At 38.0% G+C, this 15477-nt stretch overlaps 1 protein-coding gene and 1 long non-coding RNA gene across 2 annotated transcripts in view; one reads left to right on the top strand and one right to left on the bottom strand.

Moving 5' to 3' along the window:
* hs2st1b (heparan sulfate 2-O-sulfotransferase 1b) overlaps positions 1 to 7226 on the bottom strand; it is a 72166-nt gene extending 64940 nt beyond the window's left edge. Inside the window, exon 1 of the mRNA XM_082136976.1 lies at positions 6791 to 7226. Within this exon, the coding sequence (XP_081993102.1) occupies positions 6791 to 6914 (124 nt within the window). The 5' untranslated portion in view covers positions 6915 to 7226. The remainder of the gene's footprint in view (positions 1 to 6790) is intronic.
* LOC309474521 lies at positions 4261 to 6380 on the top strand. The gene is made up of 2 exons (XR_014197358.1): positions 4261 to 6198; positions 6260 to 6380. It is a non-coding gene; the product is annotated as an uncharacterized lncRNA (long non-coding RNA).
* Positions 7227 to 15477: the final 8251 nt, after the last annotated feature.

Raw genomic sequence — 15477 nt, 5'->3', positions numbered from 1 at the left:
CGATCGCGCGCGCACACACACACACACACACACACACACACACACACTCTTGCTCACTCGCGATCGCGCGCGCACACACACACACACACACACACACACTCTTGCTCACTTTTTTTTGGGATATATATTTTTTTTTTATATAAATTTTGTTTTTCCATATCAATGTTCAGAAGTGGTGATCAGTTGACAGCTCCGCCCCTCTCTTTACCAGAGTGTCCAAGACATACGGCCGCAGGTCAGATGAAACGACCACAAAGTCGATCATCGGCCTCTGGCCTAGGGTGTCCTGGTGCCACCCCAGACAGCAACATAGTATCAGCCCAGATCTGGCCCAAATCTGGTTAATTTGGATTCCATACGGTCCAGATGTGGGCCGGATCTGGGCCGACACTATGTTGCTGTCTGGGACGTGCACTGATGGACACCCTTATGCTTGAACATGGTGTTCGTTATGGACAAGCTGTAACTAGCACAGAAGTCCAATGACAGAACACAGCTCGGGTTCAGATCAGGGGGGCCGTTCCTCCCAATCACGCCCCTCCAGGTGTCACTGTCGCTGCCCACAAGGGCGTTGAAGTCCCCAAGTAGAACGACGGAGTCCCCAGTCGGAGCACTTTCCAGCACCCCTCCAGGGTCCAGGGATCGGGTCGTCGAGGACCCCGCCTTCGACTGCCGCCCGATCCTCTAAGCACCGGCCCCTTACAGTCCCTCCTATGGGTGGTGAGCCCACGGGAGGGCGGCCCCACATCGCTTCTTCAGGTTGAGCCCGGTTGGACCCCATGGGGGGAGGCCCGGCCCACCAGGCGCTCTCATACGATCCCCAACCCCAGGCCTGGCTCCAGGGTGGGGCCCCAGCTAAATTTTCGGATCCAACTCACCTGGGCTGAGTTGTGGGTCATGAGCTGTGGGTCATGACCGAAAGGATAAGATCCCGGATACAGGCAGCCAAAATGAGCTTTCTCCACAGGGTGGCTAGGCGATCCCTTAGAGATAGGGTGAGAAGCTCGGTCACTCAGGAGGAGCTCAGAGTAGAGCCGCTGCTCCTCCACATCATGAGGGGTCAGCTGAGGTTCCCGATGCCTCCTGGACACCTTTCCGGGAAGGTGTTCCGGGCACGTCCCACTGGGAGGAGACCCCGGGGAAGACCTAGGACACGCTGGAGGGTCATCCAGCTGGCCAGGGAACGCCTCGGTGTCCCCCCGGAAGAGCTGGAGGAAGTGTCTAGAGAGAGGGAAGTCTGGGCATCTCTGCTTAGACTGCTGCCCCTGCGACCCGGCCCCGGATAAGCGGAAGATGTATGTATGTATGTTCAGAAGTTATACAAGAGTAACAACGAAAAATGTTCAGGCACTGGCTGTAAATAAAAGAGATTTGCACTTTGTTACACAATGGTGTATTGATTTTTTTCTGTGAATACAGACCCGGTGTCCACATATGTGGACATCATTTTTTTCAAAAAGTGCTTCATGTTCAAAGATAATATCTGGTTATTATATTTATTGGTCCCTCCTAACCCTAAAAAGCTAGAAGAAATCTAAAATGCACGCCAAACCAAAGCTCGGGTCTTAGGAGGTTAATGTTAAAAGCATGCAATGTGACTTTGAATATCATTTAGTGCTCCCAGCTTTGTAGCAGTAAAAGCAACAATAGATAATTCACCTCAGATCTTGAAATTAAACAAATGGAAACAAGAACGTTCAAACTCTGATCAAACAAGTGTATTCTTTGACAAAGATTGTTTTAGTAACTCAGTAGCCAATGTATTTTTAATAATGTTTAAATGGTGTAATATTTGTGAATTTGATTATGTAGCCTACTTATCCATTTTCTTGCGAGTGCCGTCAAGATTACTCTCTGGTGCTGTGCACTTGCCGTGAGAGCCCGCCTACACGCTGTTCTGATTGGCTGTGGGTTTTGACTGATTTTGACGCATCTCGCAGTCACGTCACGTCTAGTGTGGACAGATAAATTATTTGTCGCTGGAATCTTTTTGCATCGCGTCTGGTTAGGACACGGTGTTACGCAGCACGTTTGAGCTTCCGCAAGAACCAATGAAGTTTGTTCTCGCGCGTCAAGCAGGTTGGGTTGAGCTTCTGTTTATATTTGCTGATCAATATTTAAATGTGAATAAAAACCTAAATTGAATCTGTTCATCATACTGTATAAAGCGATCGTGTCTCTTCAGAAAATTTGGACTAAACCACTCAATTCATATGGATTAGTTTTACAATCTCTTTATTAACTTTTTGAAGCGTCAAAGTGGTAGTTGAGTAGCTGTCAGTGGAGTGCAGAACTGGCTCAGATTTTATTAAAAACATGAACAAAAGTCTTACGGGTTTAGAACAACATGATGATGAGTAAATTATGACAGAATTTTTATTTTTGGGTGAACTATCCCTTTAAAACAACTGAACTGAAAAAATAACTGTGCCCAATCAACATCTTTTTTTGCAAAGAGAACAAGACGTAAATATATATTTTTTGTATTCTATAATATTTTAAAGGTATTAGCATCATAGCAGTCTGCATAAATTAGCTTTTAATTAGAAAGTCAAATCAACAGTTGCGCCATTTCCCATAAAATCACAAGGAATCAAACCTCTTGTCTTGAAGCAAAAGACAGAGGCGTTGTTTTGCCCGCAAGAGTCTGTACACAACAGAAAAGCAAGCCAGACAAAAAATATATATATTGCACTGTCATCAGATCAGAGCTGTTCTGCATCTAGCTAGACAACACAGGGCCCATTCAATTCTCAGAACATGAGATGGATTCTAGTAAAACAGCTGAGAGGTGCTGCCTTGATGACAAACAGAATAAATCACTCCATTTAAAAGTCATCAAAGAAAGGTCTCCAATTTAGAGAGCTCTGCTATCAGCCACTCACCCACATGGACAGCAAGTTTGTCCCTCAATCCTGAGAGATTTCAGTGGCTGACATGGGAATGAATCACCTGTTAACAAGGACATCCAATCTTGTCTGTATGTCTGTTAACAGTTAACTACCTTCACTGCAGAAAGAGACCTTTCAAAATGATAAAATGTTTGTTGTGCGATAAGTGAAAAGGACTTTCAGTTAGCAGTACGACTGTATAAAGTGGTTTGATAAAAGGAATGAAAGCAAGCAAGTATTCTTAAAATGTCAAGTGAGCATATTCTGCACCACAAAACAGATGCAAAAATAATGTTAACTGATTTCAAAATTACTATTTGAATATGCTGATTTGGTTTTAAGAAACATTTGTTATTATCAATGTTAAAAACGTTTGTGCTGCTTAATATTTTTTATGGAAACTGTGATCCATTTTTTACAGAAAGTTCAAAAGAACCGCATTTATAAATGTATTTACTGTCTTTAATGCATTAATACAACACGTCTGCCATTTCATGCCTCCAAATGCATTTCTATCAATCCGGTGAACTATTTGCACAGCATATCCGAGAGATTATGCTGCATATCATTGGAATCAAATGGATTTCAGAAATCCAGTCTTTCGGCGCTTTCATCTCTTTGCCTATAGTACACAGGAGAATTTTACGACGTGCAACGTGGGCTTTTTAAAGCGGAGCTATTCCTGTCACTCTGCATACAGGCTTCTGCTTATTTCTCTTTGTGAGCTGCACAGCTGGTAGTGGAATGAGAATAAAATGATGTTGTATAATCTATGGTGTAAGAAAACCCCCAATAATAGACCTGTTGGCAGTGGCTGAACACCAGATTTATAGCTTGACAGTGATGCTTGTAACTTAGTGGAGTGGGAGGCAAAGCTAAGGGTTTTCCATCTTCTAATGAACCATGTCATGTGAGACAACCTAATAAGCATAGTGCAGAGTCTATAAATTCAAAGCCTGCACAGGGCAAATCAGATTTCACTCCTCTGTCAGTCCTGGCATCCTAAGCCTCAACAAACGTCCATCACAAGGTTAGAACGACAGCATTGCTTTCAATTTAATTAACTCTCCACTTCATGGACTTATGATTAATATTTCCTCATCCATAATGCAAAAACTGGGCTCAATGCTAAATATGACAGCATCATTTGCACTGGTAACGGAGTAGCATGTTTATTCATTAATTTTAAAGGTGCCACTATATGTAAACGATGCCTGTCGTGCTATTTGCTTTGGTTGTAAGGCATATGTATTTGTACATTATGCATTTTACGTGCAAATGTTTTGATTATTCCATAATAAAAGCAAGCATGTAGATGTTCGCAGACCTCTAGGATTATTTATTATAAAATGTTACTTTTATTTATATTATTAATATATTTTTTTTCTCTTCTGGAAAAACATTCAACATTGGTGTTTTTCCCACTTCAGAAAAATTATATTCTGTCTGTCATGCTATTTGTTTTGATGAGAGTCCATTAGGCCTAATTATGTTTTTATAATGTTTTATATTCCATAACAAAAGCTTTCATACAGATGTTCGCAGCCGTCTATGATTATTTATTGTAACTTTTATTAATACTATTAATTTTTAAAACTCAAACACAAATACTTTTTTAATTTTTTTTTTATAAATACAAATATCTTATGTATATTTCTGGAAAAACATTCAACATAAGCCATGTGGTGCTTTTCTCACTTCGGAGTCCTAATTCAGTTTTCCACTATATTCAAGGATTTCCACACACCTGACTAGACTTCTACCCATTCTCTAGCAATCTTTTCAGTGCCAGACCAAATAAATGGACTCGTTTCAGCAGTTCTGCTGCACTAATGTGTGGATGCACCTGTGCTGCTTTGTCATGGGTCACTGGAGGATGTGTGTGATTAAACACACCAGCTTCATGCCTTTAATAGGAACATCAGCCGTGGGTATATAGCTCACAGATGCATTATTATCACACCATTTAAGATACAAACAGAAAGCTCTGGATATTAAAATGCTCAGACAAAAACAATGTATTCTATTAAAGAAATCGAGTTGTGATTAACACATAATACATTACTATAAACATTAAGGCTATAATCAAAGCATGATTTCTAACAGACATCCCAGGTGACAACCAAAGATGCATTTGCTTTGCAAACAATGCATATGGTTGAGGAAACTGACTGCATGATCATGATTCAAAGCATGTTGACTTAAGAGTTTGACGAAATGTACTACAAAATACCCTTTTGCTGAGTTTTTAATGGTAACATTTAATAATGTATCTGTGCCAGTGAAAGAATATTGCTATGGTTTACGTTTAAAGGGATGGTTTACCCAAAAATAAAAAAATCTGTCAGAATTTAAAAGGTGCCCACAAGACTCTTTACTGCTCTTTATTCCAAGCCCTGGAAACATATGACAACGATTATATGAGGAACAGAACAAAATTTCAATTGTCATTCACTAGAGATGTACCAATCGACCGGCCAGGGACCGGATTTGGACGATTTTCCACATGATCGGCCTGGATTAGTCTCTTGTCTTTCCGAGTTTTGTTGCCAGCGGGACACAGGCAATAACGTCAGCTTCGCATTCTGGCCCTCTTCTCTCCGACGATGAAGTGACACACACCCGCCTCATCTCATTCGCTCCGGTTATAGTGCTTGTATTGCGCACAATTGTAGTCATTCCCGTAGGTTTCGTGCTCACCACTGATCTATATAAGTTCTGTATTGTGAGTCGTAAGTACCAAAATGATTGGCTTACTGCGCTTAAACGGTCAAATACATACAAAATTATGTCAAAATGCCTGTCTTGGCAAGTATTCAGCTAAACACAGTTAGTTTTGGAACGTTAAAGAGTTGAGAGAAACTGCATGTTGAGTAACAGTATATTGGATCCGTGCATAAACTGTTAAAGTGTCAGCTAGGGCTGTCACGGTGAAGGAATTGCCAAAAATCTTTTAATAAAATATTGAATAAATTAGAAAACAATCATTTTAAATTGTAATAATATTTCACATTACTGTTTTCCAGTATTTTTTGTTTAAACGAATGCAGCCCTGGTGAGCATAAGATTATTTATTTTTTTAATTTAGCGTTTTGAAAATGTTGGCACAGGTACTGTACCTAATCAATTTTTAAATCAGGATTTTTTTTATTAATCCATCTTTATTTCACCATCATTCACAATGCTTCATTGGATTGTTGTTCTTTACCCTCAATAAAGCAGTTTATTACAGTCTTGTACCTTTGTCGTAGTCCAGTTTTCAATTTCTTCAAATTAAAGTTTGTAATGTTGTGATTCACCCCAGCTGGTTGGATTCGGTCATGGCTTATGACTGTATGAAGACTTCTCTTCTTTTTTTTTGCCTATAGAGAAAAAACTACTACCAGAATAAAAAATTCTGAAAAAGTGGGCACGGTTGCACACTGGAGGAAGATTCTAAAAATATCAGTCTGTCCCTTACACAAATCTATCATACAGCTTCAAAAGACATGAAGAATAGCACAAGAGAAGTCTGAGCTACTTCATTGGTGATACTACATCCTTTTCAGGTTTGACATCTTTACTTGACATGGCAATGGCATTCTTCAAAATCTCTCCTTCTTTGTGTTTCACAGAAGAAACAAATAAGAAGTCACAAGTATGGAACAAGATTAGGGGTATAGAATATAATTTTCATTTGTGGGTGAACTATGCAATGCAAACTCGGTTGTCTTTCTTGCAGTTGTGTGTTTGTTGTAAAGGAGACAACAGCAGCAGCAGAATGTGCAACCCATGAACCGCATTTCTGGGCATCATGTGCGCCTATACCAATCGAGAATCGAACGTGCATATCATATCCCTATCATACTGGCAGTGGCTAGGTAGGCAGTACAAGGTTTGAGACAAAACCGCAGTCTTACCCAGCTTTGACCGAGACTCTTCCAGCTTCTGAATCTGGTTCTCAATAAAAAGCATCGCCACTCCAAACGCCATAACAGCCAGCAGCTGGAACTTGGGTGGCATGATGATCCTCAGGAGCCCCATCTAAGTATCGGATGATTATCTACATGTCATGCCGTAAATTTGAATGAGAAGCGTGGATCAATCCGTTACTGGAGCAGTAATATCGGCTCCGGACAGATGATCTCGATTATGCGCAGAGAACACAGTAAAGTTATGAATGTGGTAACCGAATACATCAAGTGCAAACAATGGCATTTCAGACGCTCATCTGTTAGCCGAATGTGGTATTCTGATAAAACCCTGGACTCTTGACTCTCGGTCTTAGTTGTTGCACATCAGCGCAGCTCCAATCGTCCAGTGCTCTGCTCTCTCCTGCGTCAGTCAACACAGGGATTTTATTCCTCCGCGGACTGAAGTGAGGCGAGTGGAACGAGATGACGCTTATAGCGCCATCTATCGAATTGGAGATTGACAGAACCGATCGCTGGGACTCACTTGGCTTATGAATTTGGATAAGAATCCGTTTCTGGACCTCGAGTCTAGTCCATGTCATGTTATGAGCAAACGTAGCCTACTTAGCCTACGCATAACAGTATTAGCCTACTATTCATGAGCTAAATACTGGCTGTGTTTGTCCCAATATGTCTCATTGAAAGTTTATTTTATTTTAGTAATTTAGTCACGTGGTATTTTACGTTATTATGTGGCCAAGTAAAATGTGTTAAGTTTTGTGTATCTCGTCGTTCTCTAAGCGATATTTCAAGGTTTTGAGGCCAGTTTTTGAGGTTTTGAAGTGATTTACAATTTTTGCCCACATGGACTTACATTAGGCTAAATGATATTTGGGGGTGGACTATAATTCTCAATAATTTATGAATAATATTAATAATTAGGCTAATTAATCATTATTAGCCTACTATAAAAAATAATCACTTACATGCATGCATGCACACGCTCTAAAATGCTGGGTTCAGACTGTTTTATTGCCTTATTTGTTATATTTTTACCCAGGTTCTGGGTTTACTGTTGTATTTCACTCAGGTTTTGAGAGAGAATATTTTTTTATATATTTTTTTAACATTAGTTGGAAATATGAAGAACACAATATGCACCGGCTGAATAAAAACTTAGGAACATAACCAACTGAAACTGTGATGATAAAACTGCATATGTTGAGAAGGCCGATTCTGGGGACCTCTCCAAATATTTTAAGCATCTGACTCATATTTCTGAATGTAATTGCAGTGTCCACCATGAGAATTATGTGTAGATGTATATAAGAATAACTGTATTAAGTCTCTGCTGTACCAAGTGTTGTCAACACAGCAAAACCTGTAGAGGCAGGCATGCATGCTGCGCATGAAATTGCCACCGATCAAATCATCTAGATTTGGCTTCTTAACTCCTCTTACCGCTTGTCACACAGCAGGCACAGCGCTGTATCATCAGGCCTATGTATGAATCATCTTCCTGTGGCCATATAAATATATAAAGCCAAATGTTTCCTCACAATCAGACTGTATATGATCGATGCATGTTGGAGCAACCAATAGCTTACTACACATTCGTGGCTATATTGTGATGTGTTTTAGAAAAATAAAAAAAAGTGCTGAATAGAAACGTATATGTAATATAATTTTTTAAACAGAGTTGAGTGAATCTGTCAAGTTCGTTGGATTTTGCCTTTTATAAACTGCAGGCATATTGATTGCATTATTCAAGTGCTTGGCATCCTTTGTGTCTCTATAAGCACTGAAGATAACAAAGAGAGACACTGTATGTCTCAAACAGACTGACCAAAAGACACAAAGAAGATGTTTGTAACAGCTTATCTATTGCCAGACTTTCCAGTGACGCACATTGATGAATATAGATTTCTTTTTCCATGTGGCTTCTTTTAGGGGTGAATGATCAGTCTCTGTTTAAAGCAGAACATTTTTGAGCATTTACTGTGTGAAACTATGAAAAGCGAGAAGCTATTTGGACCGCTCTTAAACCCCCACCACACCATGCTGTTTCCAAAAAATCAATGCTGCTTTCCTTAGTACTCGGCGCTTGTAATTTTCTGAAAGTTGTTTAATCCATTTTGGCATTTTACATTTATTTTCATTTCTACACAATGAAAGACAAAAGTAAAATGTATTCTCATAAAAAATAATAATAAAAAAAAACCATTCAACTCAGTTAGGTATGGCTTTATTTTGGTCGTATATCTGGCTTTTATCACATTTTTCTTTTTCATTAAAATGTACTTAGTACACTGTAAAAAATGAATCATGAGTCTTGTAATTTTCATTAAAAAAATTGAGGTGATCATTAAAAATATTATGTATATTTCATTAAGAAAATTGTGGTTCCGTGTTTATTAGAAAATATTGAGAACATTTCACTAATAAAACCAAGAGATGCATTTTCCTATTTTTTTTAAGGAAACATACACAATTTTAAGGCTTGAATTGAGGAACTGACAAACCTCATGAAATTAAGGAAAAGGGGCTACCTATTTATTTTAAGAGAATTAGCTCATTTATGCGGTTTTATTTAGAAACGCCATTGTTTGTTCCCAGCATGCTTTGCACATGGCTGGAAATGGAGAGTAAATCTTGAAATAAAGTGTTATTTCATGTGTTTTTGAGTAAAGGGAAACATCTGTTAATGTTTAATGTTCAGGTATGTTTGACATTTGAAAGAGTTGCTATTATGTTAAAGTTTTGATCGTTACCATTGTGCAGAAGAGTAGGGCTTATGGTTAGGTTGTGAATAACTGCATTTTTTAAATATTCTGAAGCATATTGTTACATACATGTAGCAATAACTCAGCTAGTGATAGTGCAGTAGCAAGTTTGATTCTGTGCTGTCCTAGCAGCATACAGTCTTTTTATAAAACAATATATCTCAAAGTTAAATATAAACAGGTCATATCCATTCACTTGAGAATAAAAAATACTTCAAATAAAAAAGCACATTTCACTAAAAAGTTGTAATTCATTATGTCATAGACTAAATAAATTAGGGCATTTTACATGATTTATTCAGGTAGATTTCATGAATGAAATCAAGCTTTAACTACTCAAAAATATTATGTGTAATATTGTTACCATAATTTTTTTAAGTAAATAGCAGTAACATTTTTTACAGTGTAGTAGTCGTAAGAATGTTGGGAAAAGTCGCAAGAATTTTGTCTTCCACACTCAGTGTGCAAGTCTTCATTATCAAAAGGCAATTAATCCACAAATTCATACAAGCATAGTTTATTAGACTGTAATTTAGGTTTCACCCTCCACTGGTTAGTTTTTGTACTGATGTGTTGTGAAGTTAATTAAACCTTTAAATTGTTTTGTTTTTTACTGCTGTAGGCCTCTAATAAATTTTTAACTGAACATTAAAAAAGGAGGCCTACTCAAATTATATATTTTTTAAAAATCTGACAAAAATCTACATTGGTTAATATAAAAAGTTAAGTGAACCTTGTTTTATATCCATTATATATATATATATATATATATATATATATATATATATATATATATATATATATTATATATATATATATATATATATATATATTATTAACCAATGACCAAGTTAAATAATAGCACAAAGTGTCTGGCCCAAAAACGTTTGGTTACACTTTATTTTGACGGTCTACTTTAGACTACCTCTACTAAGTAACCTTGCAACTACATGTCAACTAACTCTACGCAGTGGATGTATCAGTACAATACAAGGTCAATACATTTTCATGAGATTATTTGAGATCCACACGCAGTCATGTTTTTTATGTTGTATTGTTGAGACGCTATAGTGTAACTTGACCAAAAGTAAGAGCTTTTTTTTTCTGGATTATGTCTTCTCTTATGAGTTAAAATATATTGTCCCTCATGCACTATGAAATTACATTACTGCAGCAAAATTAGCAGTTGAGAGGCATTATGGAGAAAGGAGTAAAACAAAGACATAAGGGAGGCAACCTTAAAAGGATTACAACACTAATCAGCAGTAAGGCATCTGTTAAGGCAGTGAAAATACATATTAGAAGCTAATTAACAATGCATTAATCATGCCCAGACATCCATTATTAACCTCAAAACTAGTAATTAATAATAAATGCTTTGGCCTAAATGCTAATTTATTAATAGCAGTGAAAAAAGAGAGATCTGAGGTTCAGTGTGGCGTTTTCCTATTAAAAGTGTTTTACAGACACTTGGGAGACATCCAAATTAGGGCTTTTAACACTTGAAATAGTTAACCCTGGGTCATTCTAAACCCCGGGTAAATGAAATCCTGGGTTATATTTATTCACGTTTCACACTGCTCATACTATATCCGGAGTTAACAGTTAAACCTGGGTATTTGTGCACATACAAACCCCAGGTTAAAGTCAATCGTTACGGACTGGACAAACGCAACAAGTAACCTGTTTACATAAAGGTTCATGTGCGTCCTCACATTGCTGACTGTAATATCAAGTTTTTTTCTGAGTGTACTTTTCGAAATATAAAGGTAAGAATGACGGTCTCTTCTTCACTCTAATTGTCGCGTTTTCCATCGCCGTTTGACATTTTTCCTATGCAGAAACGATGTATATGAATGTTGTTTCCATGACTGCCCAAAGCGCATGAATATAAGGCACGCAATTGGTTGTCGGTTGCTAAACATCTAGTTGTAACATTCTAACACCGCATTGTTTTCCACTGTACAAGTTTGCAAAATAAGTCATATAAGGACTTTAACCCGGGGTTTAGGAATGGGCAGTGTGAAGCGAAATACCCAGGTTTAACTGTTAACCCTGGGTATGGTATGAGCAGTCTTAAACGTGAATAAAGATAATCCAGGATTCCGTTTACACAGGGTTTAGAATGACCCAGGATATTTCAAGTGTGAAAAGCCCTATTGTGCACTGTTGGTGTGCCGCCAGGTACAGGGTTAGGAAACTGTTCTAATATAAGCGGGGATGTACTCCTAATCGGGATGTACCGGGATGTAAACACACACACACACAAAAGTCAGTTTGAAGAAGAATCCATGGGGGAGTCGAAGGAGGGAGAGACCAGGGAGGAGACAACAGAGGGTGTCCAGGGTGAAGCCAGGAGTCTGTCCGACTGAGGTGGAGCCAGTAGAGGAGGGACCCAGGTGGAGCCGAGGAGACACAGAGACCGGAAGTCTATGGCGTAGGCATAGTGACGACTGACCAAGGCGGAGCAGGAGGGACGAGTGAGTCCAGTGGATTTGTAAGGACGATGGTCCCAGGTGGTCACTCACAGAGGCCAGGTACAGCTCACCCTTAGTGCTGTCACCTCTCAGCTTTCCTCCATGCCCTTCCACGAGCACACCCACTGGGACGGACATTGCCGGATATTGCCACTGTTGCCAGCAGGGCTCGAGACTAACGGCATCCTATCGTCCTGGGGACGATAGAAAATGTGTTTAGGACGAACAGAAATATTCTCCAGGACGCCTACAGGACGAAAGACATTTTTGTATGTGTGTTCATTTATTACTAGCCTATTAGGGTAACTTACTTAGAAAATGCCAAAATTAACCGACCAAGCGCTGACTACAACTGAGCGCGTCTTCTCATGCTGTTACTATAGTTACTATCACTGGCCGGCTACTCACCCGGAGACTTGTTTCGCGGTACATTTATCACATGGCTTATTTTCACAGACGAAAACGAGACGATAACTAAATAAAACTAGTTTTGAATGACACAAACCATGACGAAAATCTATTGACATTTTCGTCAACGAATAAAAACTAGACAAAAATGTTAGATAGTGACGATTTGGGAAGCGATCCAGTCAGAACTGATGTCCTGCGTTTGTGGTAGATGCGCACATTTGTACTGTAACGTGCTGATCTACCCAGCGGCACACGGGTTTACATGCGCTGCATGTCTCATAAAACGTTAAAAAACTTAAACGTCTGGGAGAATGAGTAGAGCAGACATATAGATCTGAATAAGAGTGACGACGCAAAAAAAGAGCTCTATTCAGTACGGTTTTCTGTGCGCACACACCCGAAACGCTTCGTGCAGCCATGCACATAGACACCTATACAGCGCGCGAGTACTGAATTGAGCTCTCTTTCGTGTCTGAATGGACAAATGCACACAAATATGTCTAAATGTCCGTTTTGGAGAGTATTCACGTAAACTATGTTGGTTATGTCTTAAACAGTTTTGAGTGTATCGGATGTGCATCAGTGCATTGGATCCGCGCATGTCATTGGACATGATCCGATGTCTTAAAGTGACAGTGGGTTATAAACCTAATGCGGTCTGTGTCCTTAATATTTATCAAGCAACAAAAGAAAAAGAGAAAAGCATTCACTGCTCGTTAATAGCTTTAATAATGATTCATTATATTTAATTCATACAAATAAATATGTCTGCTGCTTGAAAGAATGATGATATTTTTGAGATATGTAGTCACCAGTATTTATTTGTTATTTTTTAATCCAACCAACTCAAAAACGTTTTGAGCTGTATGTATTTGTTATTTTTCGTATGTAAAAAAGAAGAAAAAAAAATTGTTCTGCATGAATACATATAGCATTTAACTCCTGTTATTTTTTATTAAATCTGTTTTTTACCTGTTTACAGATAACTACTTTGAATGGAGCTAAATAAATATAATAATATATATCATAAACATTTTAATGGTGTTTTTATTATGTAACTAACAACTATAGATGATAATAACAAAGTACAGAAACAACATGTTTATTTTGGGACGGTTGACATTCACTTTAGGGCGGTTCAAATCGTTTTTCAGGACGGTTCCAGGACGGAGGTGAAAAAAGTTAGTCTGGAGCCCTGGTTGCCAGCCTTCGCATCAGGTGTTGGCTCTGGTTAGGGCATCGCGGTAGGCTCAGGCTCTTGCCTGCGGTGGGCTCAGGCGTAGATGCAGGATCTAGTTGCAGCAGTTATATTTAATTACAAAATTACAACAACAAAAAAAAAAAAAAAAAAAAAAAAACCAAGAGAAATGGGAGAACAACAAGGATAAAGCAAACCACTGTGATAGCAATGAAGGCTACAAATACACAGGTTAACTAGAAACAAGAAACTACTAGAACCAGACTAGAAACACCACTTTTTTTCTGTAAAAACAACAGACCAGCGAGACTGTTAATACTGTGTGAGAACAGAGCTGTGCAAGTCAAGCACCTCATTAAACAGACAGTGAAGGATGAACTTGCTCAGAAGGGGCCAAAGCAGTCAGGCAGAGAGCAAGAATGGGATCTAAACATACCTTAAAGAGAATCTGTTCAAATACACATAATGAATTGGTTATCCAGCTAAACTGATTTAGAAGACCATTATATTTTTTGTTATAACAAAATATAATAAAAAAGTTTCATTTGTCCATTTATTTACATGAATTGTTTTACATTTTTACCCTCATGAATTATTTAGTATTTATTGTTTAAAAACCATTAAATTACTTTGCAGTTTATTTTGGGAAAGCATGGTAAGATTTGAAATTGTGAACTGTGGTGAATTGTTTTTCTATCTACAGGTGTTTATTGTAATTTTAAAGTGTTGTTGTATATATGTGTGTATATGCTATATACATATATAGTTGTATTAGTATTTAAAAATGTATTTATTTGTTTGTTTTTGGTTGGCCCAGTTTATACAATTACTGTGGGGACACATTTTGATAATCCTCTGCTTTCCCCACCACTATGATTAAAATAGTAATTAAATACCTTAGAATATTGTATGTTCTACTTATAGCCTATGTGACCCTGCATCACAAAACCAGTCACAAGTCGCACGGGTATATTTGTGGCAATAGCCAACAATACATTGTATGGGTCAAAATTATCGATTTTTCTTTTATGCCAAAAATCATTAGGATATTAGTAAAGATCATGTTCCATGAAGATATTTAGTAAATTTCCTACCGTAAATATATAAAACATTTATTTTTGTGAGTGAATGCAGCACAATCGAGAACATAAATGGACAAATTTAAAGATTTTCTCAATGTTTAGATTTTTTTGCACCCTCAGATTTCAGATTTTAAAATGGTTGTTTCTCGGCCAAATATTGTCCTATCCTTACAAACCATACATCAATGGAAAGCTTATTTATTCAGCTTTAAGATGATATATAAATCTCCATTTCAAGAAATTGACCCATGTGACTGGTTTTGTGGTCCAGGGTCACATATGTTAAAATGTAGAAACAAAATTAGGGTTTATGTGTTTAACTCACTTTTAGCAGGAAACCTTACCACCATCTCAGACGTGTAACGTTAGCCTACTAATTTGTGGCGCCATCTTGTGTTTATTTGCATTGTTGTATGTCAGTTTCTGCATTATCGTTTCTAAAAGTTAAATAAAGTAACTGCATTTAAGATTATCTTAAAGTATCGACAGATTAGCATGATTGTTATTTGACAAAAGCATATCAAATAACCGCTAGTATGCAGTGGACTGGAAGCACATTTCCCTTACTGGTGATCAATCTAAGCTTGAAACATTTCTCTCTATCCTCTCCTCTGCCACTTTATGTTCAAATTGTGAGGAAAAAAATATTACCCAACATTTATCCAATTGATTTTATATTAAACTCTGTTTAGATTGTTTTGGCACCTGAGGTCATGAGTCAGTAGTCTCCATGGCAACAGGA

Source organism: Leuciscus leuciscus (genome assembly GCF_965113295.1).
Source record: "Leuciscus leuciscus genome assembly, chromosome: 14".
Lineage (NCBI taxonomy): Eukaryota > Metazoa > Chordata > Actinopteri > Cypriniformes > Leuciscidae > Leuciscus > Leuciscus leuciscus.
This window is presented reverse-complemented; position numbering and strand designations above follow the sequence as displayed.